The 13,437-nt window shown below is 28.9% G+C and overlaps 1 protein-coding gene across 1 annotated transcript in view; it reads right to left on the minus strand.

Annotated features, from left to right (window-relative positions):
- Positions 1-13,437, minus strand: part of LOC142333940 (uncharacterized) — a 225,713-nt gene that overhangs the window by 12,502 nt on the left and 199,774 nt on the right. Inside the window, exons 2-5 of the mRNA XM_075381568.1 lie at positions 13,202-13,414; positions 10,844-10,982; positions 5,665-5,791; positions 2,632-2,680 (exon numbers count right to left, since the gene is read on the minus strand). Coding sequence (XP_075237683.1) covers positions 2,632-2,680; positions 5,665-5,791; positions 10,844-10,982; positions 13,202-13,414 — 528 coding nt within the window. The remainder of the gene's footprint in view (positions 1-2,631; positions 2,681-5,664; positions 5,792-10,843; positions 10,983-13,201; positions 13,415-13,437) is intronic.

Consider the following 13,437-nt stretch of genomic DNA (forward strand, 5'->3'; position numbering starts at 1 on the left):
TTTAGGAATCCACTAACTTCACGTCGACTATACTGAGGCAGGGTGTCACTTGGTTCTCCCTTAAAACATTCTTGTGGAAGATTTAAAAGTACTTATGGTATATAAATTACATTAAAAGTAATCTACGTTGTAAATTTAGGTAATGCAAACTATTTTTTTTTTCTAAAAAATTTCACGTATTATTTAGGATTCAAGTTATAAACAATGTGAAACATAACATTCAATTATTCCAGTAGTTACTATCAACTAATAAATATTATTTGTATAAATAAACTAAAGATAAAAGTTTAATATCTAATTTTTATGATAATTGACATTAAAACAATAATAAAAAGTAGAAAGATAAGATTAATTTTAAAATAAAATCCTTTGTTAGACATTGTAATTTTATTAACCAAAGTAATATTAAATTAGATAAATCAAAAACAAAGATTCATTTATATAATTACATGTAAATAAATAAAACCTTTTTATTCTGATTCGTACATTATATAGATTACATAAGGAATCGGTAGATATGCTATTCTATCGTTAATATTAAAAAAAAACCTGGATGGATCAGGGGAAACCATAGTAAAATCTTCATCTGAGCAGTATTACCACAATTAATTTCAAAAAAAATTGTGAAAAGCTCGTAATAATTATTTTAAATATAAGCATATGAAATAACGTTCATTCATATTAAAATATTAAATAACCACAAAATAATTTACAATTCGTAAGCATTAATGAAAATTATTTAAATGCATATTTATATATATATATGTTAGGATAGAGGGAATTTTTAATTATTTCAAAAATCCATCGAAATAGCATCCATTTAAGAAAATGTTTAAATTTTATTTTAAATTGATGAGAATATTTTTTTAGAAAGATAACTTATCGGAAACATCGATGTAAGCATAATAAGGCCATTCATGTAAACCGAAATATTATGTTGAGTTATACAAATCTGGTTTGATAGTGATGAATATTATTTTTTTTTTTTTCTTGTTGAATAAATAACAATTACTTTCCTTACTTTTCCGTCTAGTGCTACAGCTCTAGAAGGGAAAGTATTGCAGTTGATTCAATTTGGGCATATGCAGTTTTCAACTGATTTTGACGTTTCAACATCTAAGGAACTCAAGAAACCGGATAAAAATTTTCTGGAATTTTGTAAGTATGTTTGTGCGCGCGTGTGTTTGGAGGCACTCTCTAAATCACCGTATATCTCCAGAACTACTGGACCGATTTTGACCGTACATGGTCAGATTACTTCTACATATGAGGCATTGATGCCATTAAATTTTCAACTTAAAAGGTCAAGAGGGAGAGGCTTTAGAGTTAGAACACCCTCAGTATCTCGAGATTTCGCCTAATTAAGGTCACATTTTTCTTAGGCACATTTGTTTACAATTAAAAATAGTAATATTTGAAAAAAAAAGTCTGCAAAAATTGCACTACCACCTGAAAAAATGCTCTAATTAGTGGCTAAGTAGGCAAACTGCATCAGTAGTATCCCTTGTACCACAAGGACTAGTATAGCACTGACATACAGCTGTTGTGGTCTCGTCTGCTACGTTCTGATGTCACAGGTAAGTGGTGGAATTAAATAAATGAGTAATATTTAAAGTGTAAAAAAGTAACTCGTTCGGCTGGGTCTCGAACTCGATTGCCGGGTTGACTTTTTATCTGGTGCATTAAGCTCTGTGGCTACACCGTACAACCGAAATTTGTTCTACATAAGTTGTAAAATTACATTAGTTTAGTTAGTAGCAACTATCACCGCTACTACTGGCACATCTGCGCAAATTAAATATGGTATGCATGTGCGCTTTAGTTAGAATAATTGAATTTTAAGTTTGAAGTTTGAATTTTGAAGTTTAAAATGTAAATATTTTAAACTAATTTGTGTGTGTAAGCAACGCATCAGAAACAACCAATAATTGCACGAGTTTGTTGGAAAACGGCTTTAGCCGCATGATAAGAAAGTCCTACAACTGCATTGTCAGCTTTTTTTAGCAAAGACTGCATATTCATATATATAAATACAAATATAAATTAATATTTTCAATTTACTAAATATCAGTTTGCATAAGCCATATTTATAGGCACCAAACAATGATTTGGTAGTTCATTTTTTGATTTTGAAAACTCATTCTGATTTTTTGAGGAGCTCCAAAAGACATATATATTATTTAAGGTGGAATACACAGAAGTATAATAAAGATAAGCTTAAACTTTTATTTAAATGCTTTAAGGTAAAACAGTACGCTTTAATTTTGTTACAAACAAAATAAAAAATGTACAAAAATTTGTTTTTTTTTTAATGGGTTTAATCATTTTTCATGAGAATTGTATAAGTTGTATAAGTTGAATTGTAAGTTGTATATATGAATAAGTGCAAATTTTTAGAGAAATTTTATTATTGTATAAGGGTTTCACGGGATGTCCATCTGTAAGTCGTAGATAATTAAGATGAAACAATTTTTTTTTTCTTTTTGATAAGAAACTGATGAGGATCAGATGTTAGGAATGTTTAACAAAAAATGATTTTTATGTATATTTATTGATGTAATAACGCAATTATATATTTTTTTCAATATATAACTAATTCATAGTTTAACCAAGATATCAGTTTTAACTCACCACATGTCAGTTGCAAGGCTAATTGGTTCGTAATTCAAAACCTCTGGGGCTGAAAAAAAAAGAAATACATTAGATATTAAAATAGAAAATAAATTTTTACAATTATAATTTATATGATAAGTCTTTGTCTTTATTTGTTAATGGTTAATTAAACCTGCTGACTAAATTGTATTAAAATCTAATCTGTTGTTATCTGATGCTGTGAAAGCAAGGTTCAAATTCAAATATACATGTTAATTGACCGTAATAATTGTATCTGCATATGGTAATATTAAAATAAGAATTTTATAATTTCTGGGTTTTTGTTTTTTATATATGTGTTTAGTTAGAATAAGTATTTATATGATAAACTTAAAAGTTTTACTTTATGTTTACTAATGTGTGTTTTTATATATATATATATGTATTATAACATTTCTCACTAGTTTATGGCGCTTTGTATTTAATGTTTTATGATAGAAATGAATACACTAATTTTTCATATTGTATCCTGTAACTTTTAAGCTTGTACTCAAAGTGCTTTCTCTGAAAATAATGATGTTCATATCATACAATGAAAGTCTGGTTGAGAAAAGAAAAAATGTAGCAGTTATAAAGATGTGTTATCTGCTGCAGTTCAGTATGTCTGATGTGCTAATTTGTACGTTGGAAAAGATAAAGTTAGCAAGGTTATTTAATATTTAAAAAAATAATCTTATAAAAGGAAATTTCTTCTTTTATATTGTTCCATTGATTTATTTTTCATCATACTCACCATTAAGGTCTTATTATTAGCCCATTAAGATATCATTAATTTAGCCCAGCATTCCACAAGAACGCTTATGCCAGTTTGATACATCGATACATCCAACACCTTAAAATAACAATCTATTGCGGCAATAACTTCATTATTGGTCTTCCCTCCAAGCCATTTCTTTTTCTGGGTTAGGAAACAATTGATAATCACCGGGAGCCAGATCAGGTGAATATGGAGGGTGCTAGAGCAATTAGAACCGTAATTCATTGATTTTTGCCATTACAGTGACTGAAGTGTAAGCTGGAGCATTATCTTGATGGAAAATCACTACTTTCTTTGTCAAAATGAGTCATTTTTCCTTAATTTCATTGTTGAGGTGCTACAGTAGGGTTGTATAATATTTTCCATTTATTGTTTCACCCTTTTTAAGATAATAATCAATGAAAATTATTCCACGTGTTTCCCAAAAAAAGTTGCCATAATTTTATGGATAAAGGATAAAGTTGTTTTCGTTTTTTTTTTTGGAGTAGGTTGACTGACCGCTTTCAACCCATTTTTTCAACTGCTGTTTTGTCTTGGAAGTTTAGTGATGAACCCAAATCTTATCAATCATCTGTTAAAATGTTTTTTCGGCACTGTTTTGGATGGGTGTGAACATATACAGCACCCATATAGTGCACAGTTTGTTTATACCCAAATGTTCGTGTAAAATATTGTGTATGCATTCTGATGACATGCCTACAGACTCTGCTTACTTGTTCATTGTCACTTTTCGATCTGCCAAAACGATTTTATGCACTTTTTGTTTCATTTCTGACGTAGTCACTTCAGAAGGGGATTCACTGTGTGGTTCATCACTAGTGCACGTTCGACCAATTTTAAACTTTTATTTCATGGAGAAGAGTTTCCCAATGTCATATCAAGCTCTTCTTTAATTTACTTTGCACTTAAGCCTTTCAGAAAAAAGTATTTAATTATGGAACAAATTTGCAGATTTCCATTTTGTAAAAAAAAAAAACACCCAATTCTTCACTTTCATGGATTGTAAATAATATACTAAGTGATGCTGCGACTTGAAATTCTTATAGTAAATTAATGAAGAATGGAATCGTGCAATGTCACCGAGAAGTTAAACATACAATGCCATCTCTCTGTGAGGATGGAATGTTTTACCCTCATAATTAGGACATTAAATACGTTCAACAAATTAGGTAAAAATTTGTTTTATGAAAAATTGGCAAAAATTGGCATCATTTGCAAATAGTTTTCAAGGGTGTGAAATTCTATAAGTAGAGAAGGGCATCTTTATCTAGAATAGGCGTAATTTGTTATGCATTCCCAGAAAAAATGCAGGTCTTCCACTACTTTGACATACCTTTCTCACTTTCATAAAGCATGGGACGGTTTTATACATTCAATTCACAGTGCCTTTTAAAATGGATTAAACCGATTTAATATTAAATAGGTAATGCTAGATATCAAAAAATTATATGTACTATATTCATTTAATTTTTCATCTTTTTATTCCATTTCTCTTTATCGGCCATCTTTCTTCTCCAACCATTATATCCTTTTAGGACACTTTTCATTTGTTTAATGCATCTCTCCTCGGGTATCCACTCAATCTCCTTCCTCCAGGATTTTCTTTGTGAACCATTTTATATGTAGTCATTTATCCACTCTGCATTTATCAACCGGTTTGTGGTTTTCATTTTAATTTCTACCGTTATTTCATACCTATCATTTAGCTCCTGTAACTCCATATTCAAACTTACCCGCTATTTGCAATTTCTATATACCAAATCATATATTTTCTGTAGGACTTAGAATATATCAAACCATTTTTTCATTAGGACCCGTGTTTCTGCTCCATATAAAACAACAGGTTCAATGATAGGACATATTTGTCACTAACTTCTTGGATACAGCCCATGATAAACAAAACCGAGTCACAGTATATTAACAATGATTCCCTTCTTTAATCTTTGATTTCATATCAATTATATGTTGTTTTAATCATTTTCAACACACCTTTTGCATCTAAAATGTTTGAACTGTTATACTTATCGCTGCATTTTAATGTTAAATCCTTTAAATATTTAACATTTTATTCATTTATTTGTAGATTTATATTTGAAAAGTACTTCTTTTAGTTATTTAAGAAAAAACTATCACTTCATCTAGATAATTCTATGATAGTCTGAATGCACAGGAATATTTTTTTTAATGTATCATACGCTATTTTATTTTATTAAAAGAAATTTTTATTTCATAATAATTGATATATATATACTTACCGACATAATCAGGTGTTCCAAGTATTTCTCTAACATCAACACCTTGATTTAAATACCGAGATATACCAAAATCACAGAGTTTAACATCACAGTCTGGAAATTCTCCAGTTAATACTAAATTTTGCGGCTGAAACAAAAAAAAAATGTTTATTAATATCACTTTATATTATTTGTATAAAATACTTTTATTTTCCTGTTTAGATAACGTTATAGGTTTAGAAGGGAAAGTATTGTAATCAGTCCAATGTGGAAAAATGTGGTTTTCAATGAATTTTGATGTTTTGACATGTAAGAAACCCAAAACACCGGTTGGAAATTTGCATGTACATGTGTTCAGTGTTTCACACCTTATCTCCACTACTCGACTGATTTTTACTAAACTTGGTCAGATTATTTCTATATAGGTGGCATTGATGCCATTAAATTTTCAACATAAAAGATCAAGGAGATGAGGCTGTAGAGCAAGGTCACTCTCAGTATCTCGAGGTTTTGACTAATTAAGATCTTATTTTTCTTAAGTAATTTTGTTAACAATTAAAAAATAATATTTCCAAAAAGAAATTTTTGCAAAATCACACCCTGATCCCAAAAAATGCTTTAAATAAACTAATGGGTATAGTTTGCCGTTAGTACCCCCTCTCATCTCAAGGAGCGTTACGATGTACAGCTACTGGTAGTTGTCTACTATGTTGTAATGTCACAGGTGTGCGGTAGAATTAAATAAATGAATAATTTTTAAAGTGTTAAAAAATACTTAAAGTGGCCGCTAATACCGCCACACCTACTTAGGTGCACCTAACTAAAGTGCACACATGCAATTTAGTTAGAATCATTGAATTAAATAAATAAAAAATATTTTAAATTAAGATTGTATAAACCTTACATAAGAAAAAACCGCACAACGGAAAAGTCGTACAGCTGTGTTGTCAATAAACATTTTAATTGTTGGAAAAAATGTGTGGATCACATTTGTTATTTGTATGGCCCTTCTAAAATCAGTCCTATCTATTTAAGAGGCAGAATATAGTGATTCACGATGATCACCCTACAGTTGTGAACACATCAAGGGTTTTATTTAAAAAAAAACATTACCATTATCTAAATAGATGGTTCATTATTTTTCTATTTTACTATTACATTTACTGTTAATTACAATGAAATCAAAGGTGAAGAAAATTACAGACTGTTGCCAGGAGTATAATCTGAAACTAGCCAATCGAAGCATATTTTACTTTTATACCATTCAGGACCCATTATCTTCAGAAGCAAAGCAGTTTGTCACAATTTTTATATTACGCAGTTTATAAAAGATTGTTGATCATTAACATGCTGCCTTCATCTTAGATGAAAATAATCTAATTCCCTTGGGATAAAGAAACTCCGATGATCTGGAGGGAGTAACTTATCCACATAACTTTGTTTACTTCATAAGCCCTTTGTAGAGTACTAATCCCTTTTTCTCTGCTCATCCATTTTCTTATGCTTTATCATCAATTAATTTTAAATTTTGGTTTGATACTTACTGATTCTTACAGAGGATGAATGCGTTAATGATATTTGTATAACCTTGTAGGCAGCTCTTCCTTTCAGAAAAGTTAAGTAAAAAAAAGTTTTTTAATATAATATTCTTTGGTTGATGAATTTTTAAATGAATATTAATCTTTTGTAAACAGTTGACCTTTTTTATGTAATTTTGTATATTTCCATAACTAAAACAGTAAAGTTGCAATTTTAAAGTGCGATAATAATTTCATGTTACTTGAATTAATTTATAATTATGCATTTTCCGTTCTTTTTTTTAATATAAAAAACCGTTTGTTATAAGCAAGATAGCACAGCAGTCTATAATAAATGTATTTTTATATATAAATATTTATATAAACTGTTTCACTACTCGATGAGTTGTGTTATATTTAAATAGTTATTCTTACAGTTACATGAAGTTATAATTAAAGAATTACAGACTTATAATAACAATACATTTATCAAAATATTTATTTATATTAGTTTTTCATATATATATATTTATATGTCTAAATTTAAATGAGTATGGAATGTGTATACAGTTAGAATTTATCCTAATAGATAGCGTTAAAGTAGAATGCTGTTATTTTGAAGTATAGTATAAAGATTTTATGAATAGAGTTCCTTTTCAGTGCTTTTTCTATAAAGAGGTTCTTTGTATACACATCACACACACATACATACATACATACCACTGTCTGTATACATTTCATTCATAATAACTTGACTCTCCACATTTCCTCTCCTTTTAACTTCTTTCAGTTTATTTGTACTCCGTGCATTAGTTCTATGCTGCATTGCCCATACTGTCTGTATATAATTTTTTTTTTTAAATATACAAGGCCAATGAAGTTCATTACCCCCACCCTTTCTCTTTGTCTCCTGTTCCTTTTGCTATTTTTTTCTCTCACAATTTTGCTTTTTTTTTCATTGAAGAAAATTTGAAAGATTTATATAACGATTGAGATAAATTTCAAAAGTTGACTTCCGGTTTGTTTATTACAGTATAATTGAAGACAGCGTAGCGTTGCAACCCAGCATTTTTTAGATCATAAGTTTGGACAATTATTTTCTCACATAGAAATATCATGAAAGAAGATGCTTTTGATTTATAAGTTTAGGTTATAGAGACAACTGTGTATTTTTAAGACAGTTGTGATAATGTATTTACTTAGAATAATGATGTAAAATCTAATATAGTTCTGATTTTCAAAGTAACTTTGTACAAAAATCAGTGGGAAAATTTAGATATAATGCTTTCCACAATCTACATTCAATAAAATCTTAACTCATGTTCATTACAATTTGTCGATTTCCTAGCAAACAATTTTTTTATATAGTTAGCGTTTTGTGTTGCAATTATCATATTTTAAATAAACATAAAACAAAAATTAATGGGTTTTTCTTTTTTTAAATGTAGTTTTAAAAAACGCGATAGAATTAAAAAAAAGAATAATATACTTTCAATTATTTTTAAATTGACAATAAATTAAAAGTATAATTGCCTATTTTTGTACATATTTAATAAGATAGATATGATAGATGAAATATAAGTGAAAAGATATCTGAGACCTGTTGGGAATCGAATCCGAGACCAGGTGATATGGAAGATTATATTGATGTAATGAATAAGTTATAGGCAGTAATTTTGAACATTTTAAAGACAGGTTTAACAACCCAAACAGCGTGAGATTTTCACAATTCTTATCATTTATATCTGCTTCATGTTTTATAATAATTTATACATGTAACTTTTTTATTATGTGTATGTTACCAAATTCTTTATACTTGTAGAAAAAAATAAAACCTGTTATAGTAGATGAAAAAGAAGGTGAAAATTCTTGTTTTATAAATATTTTAGTAATAAACTTAAATAATTATACAGTTTGTTATATGTTTATGAAATATTTAAATAATTTTTTTTTAAGTTTAAAATTAGTCACTAATGTAACAGATAAATCGAATATAATTTTTAGGTTAGCTCAAGCATAAACCGGAATGAATATTTTTTTCCATTGCTAATGTGAAAATTGCAATCTATTCAACTCACAAATAATAAATAACCTAATGGTCCAACGAGATAAAGATGAGATTAAATATACTAAAATTCACAAATTATATTTTTTGTCGGAATACAAATGAATTAAAAGAAATATTAATGATAAATTACTAAGGAAGAAATTCAGTTAAAGAAGTAAACAAAGGATAGAAGAATTAAAGATATCAAAAGTTAACTTAGATTAATCAGAAATGTATTAATACACAAAAGAAATCTGCTAAAAATATATTCTTAAAATATTTGTATGACAGCAGATCATGATCAATAGACAATCCATAAAAATTGAGAATAGAAGGCAAGAATGTTAAAAAAAATTACATGGGTTGAACAAAGTTTTTAAGAAAAATTGTATAAAACAAAAGTTTTGTAAGAAAATCTTGCAGAAAAAAGTACATCAGTGAGCCCTATATCAAAGTTTGTGAATTCGGTTCAAGGAAATATAGAGGGTTCATTCATTCATAGTTTTCTGCCATTAGAGAAGTTTCTGTTACGGCTGCTGCTTTCCACTTTGCTCTATCTTTTGCTAACCTTATTTCAGCATATTTTCCCTTTTCCATAATTTCATTCATCATTTGAAATCTCTTCCTTTTTTCCATTCATCAGGCCTTCTATCCCATCCACTAATCTTCTCATACAACGTTATAGCCAGTTCCTTTTTCTATATTCAGTCACGTTTAACATTTTCTGTTCTCTCCGATTCTCCTTAATACTTCATTCGTTACACGGTCTTTTCATCTGAAATTTATCATTTTGCACCATACCCGCAACTCAAAAGCCTCAATTTGTTTTCCACCTGCCTTTCTGATCATCCATGTTTCAACTCCATAGAGCATCACACTACCAATTCAAACATTTCATTAATCTCTTCTTTAACGTTACGTTTTACTTTCCACACAGCAGTCTTTCCTTCTTATTAAATGCTTGCTTACTTCTTGATATTCTTGTTTTAATTTCTATTATTTAAGTTAGGTCATCAGTTATAAAGTTACGTACTGAAATTTCTTCTCCTGCTCTAAAACTTCATTTCGTATCTTAATCTCAATCCTCTTCTCTTTTCCACCGTGCATTTGATCTTCTTTTTGTTATCCTCATACACTGACATTCGCAAACTTTATTTAAGTCATCAGGCGTTTCACTTAGTTTACTTGGGCTCTGCACCAGTACAGCCATGTCATCAGCATAATGTATACATTCTATTCTTCTTCCCTCCGATCTTTATTCCTCTTTTCCCCCATTCATTCAGACAACATTTAAATATTTTTTCTTGATATATATATATATATATATATATATACGTATACTAAAAGGTGTTGGTGACATGTACCATCCCTGCCTTATACTTCCAACTCCCCTTTCAACACTTGTAGAGGGTAAAAGCAATTAAAATATATGAAGCGGGTAGTCAAAATGTAAAAAGTTTTGAAAATAACCGATTGGCACAGAATAAAGGGAATAAATAATTACAGTATAAAGAACAAAACGTTATTTGATTATAATCATCCACCTTATTAACTAAAGTTATTGGAACATTTACTCTTTGTAAATACATATATATATATTTTTCTTTTTTTAACGTAAAATAGAATTTATACATACCTTAATATCGAGATGCGCAACATTAATTTTATGGAGATCTATAAGTCCATCTAATATTTGTTTCATAAGACGTACTACTTGTCTTTCAGTTGGCACTTCATCTTTATCAAGTAACATTTGCAATTCACCACCACATGCTCTGTTAAAAGCAGAAAAAAATATTTAAATAAAAACAAAATAATATTGATTTTTACTTTTACGTCTAAATAATTATTCTGTGGGTTAATCGAATCAAATTTTGTATGTTGGAGTTTATTTATAGATTTTGACGTTTTATAAGCCAATAATTTCAACATTGAAAATTATAGGATGTATCAGTTCATTTTTTATCTTGAAATCTTGTTCATACTGGACTGACCAGTTGGATGAATTTGGCTTGATGATTTCTATATATGGGACATTGATTCCATTTAATTAATGGCTGATGCAATTGGTCAAAGAGGCAGGGAGAAACAAATTTTATGAGTTGATATTTATTTAAAAATTTTACTCAAACTTTAGGTGATTTTTTTTTCATGTAATTTAATCCTGTTTGGTAGCTAAGATACTTTCTAATGGTGTTTGGTCTTATTCAAACCCATCCGTCCATAAAGGGGTGGGACAAAAAATCACTTTTTTCTTTTTTGTTGTTTCTGGATTCAAAGTTGTATTTTTATATTAATTTGATGATATCATTCAGAAAAATGGGATAATACGCCTAATTTTTTTTTTTCACTATTTATTATTTTATAGAACAGTTAAATAAATCAAAATCATTGCAATGCTCTGGGATATACAACATTTTTGGTGATTACATTTGCGATATATATATATATCATACACAGGAGCGTGCAATTTATAATTAACCATGAAAAAAACATTGATATTTCAAATTAGGGCACACATAAAATGAAGATTGTATATTATTTATATAGATTTATGACCATAACAATCGATACTGTTATAGTCATTTCTAAACATAACAAATAACTCATTCCAGGCTACAGATATATGGAACTAATAATATGTAAACACTCCCGGGACAAATAAATAAATTATGAAATTTTCAGAGAAATCGGTTGGATAGTTTTTTAGTTATTAGGGTACACACAAAATGAAGATTGTCTTCTATTTATATATATAAATATATATATATATATATACATATATTTTTTTTGTCTTCAGTCATTTGACTGGTTTGATGCAGCTCTCCAAGAATCCCTATCTAGTGCTGGTCGTTTCATTTCGATATACCTCCTACATCCTACATCCCTAACAATTTGTTTTACATATTCTAAACGTTGCCTGCCTACACAATTTTTTTACCTTCTACCTGTCCCTCCAATATTAAAGCAACTATTCCGAGATGCCTTAATATGTGGCCTATAAGTCTGTTCTCTTCTTTTAGCTATATTTTTCCAAATGCTTCTTTCTTCATCTATTTGCTGCAAAACCCCTCTTCATTTGTCATTTTATCCACCCATCTGATTTTTAACATACTCCTATAGCACCGCATATTCCATATAAAGCGACACTCCAAACGTATATTTTCAAAAATCTTTTCCTGATGTTTAAAATAATTTTTGATGTAAACAAATTATATTTCTGACTTAAGGCTTGTTTCACCTGTGCTATTCGGCATCTTATATTGCTCCCGCTTCGTCTATCTTTAGTAATTCTACTTCCCAAATAACAAAATTCTTCTACCTCCGTAATCTTTTCTCCTCCTATTTTTACATTCAGTGGTCCATCTTTGTTATTTCTACTACATTTAATTACTTTTGTTTTCGTCTTGTTTATTTTCATGCGGTAGTTCTTGCATAGGATTCATCCATGCCGTTCATTGTTTCTTCTGAATCCTTTTTCTCTTGGCTAGAATTACCATATCATCAGCAAATCGTAGCATCTTTATCTTTTCACATTGTACTGTTATTAACTGATAGTTCCATGTAAAGATTAAAAAGTAACGGGGATAGGGAACATCGTTGTCAGACTCACTTATATACATATATATAGGTATATTTGTTTGTTCTTTTTTGTATATATACTTGTTCCCGTCGTTTTGCTTAACTTCTTAGCATTTTTCCCGAGTAACCTGTTACCATATTCCTTGAATAATGCTACTAATGCATTATTATTTTTAATATTATTTATACGAATTTAAATTAGTACGCTTTGGTATTTGAGCTAAATCGATAATATTATCTACACAAAGAAAGATTACTGTAAAGAAAAAAATCGCAGAAGGTAAATAAAAGTCATCAATGTAAAAGACTTATCGAAGCAAGAAACAATTTTTGATAATAAAATGAAATAAATAAAAACATAAGCAATATTATATTTTGATTAAAAAATATATAATTAAATTAATATACTTACAATTCCAATAACAATATCATATCTTGCGTCGTTTCAAACACTTCATGTAATTTGACTATTCTTGACGAGTGTTTACACGCTTCTAATACAGCTATTTCATGTATAATTTCATCACGTAAATCTGCTGATCGTCGTCTTTTACGAAGGAACTTGGCTGCAAATTGACGACCTGTTACTCTATGTCTACATCGTCGTACAGTTGCATATTTACCCCTGTTACAAACAGATAGATAAAT

This window comes from Lycorma delicatula, chromosome 13 (genome assembly GCF_047948215.1).
Source record: "Lycorma delicatula isolate Av1 chromosome 13, ASM4794821v1, whole genome shotgun sequence".
Lineage (NCBI taxonomy): Eukaryota > Metazoa > Arthropoda > Insecta > Hemiptera > Fulgoridae > Lycorma > Lycorma delicatula.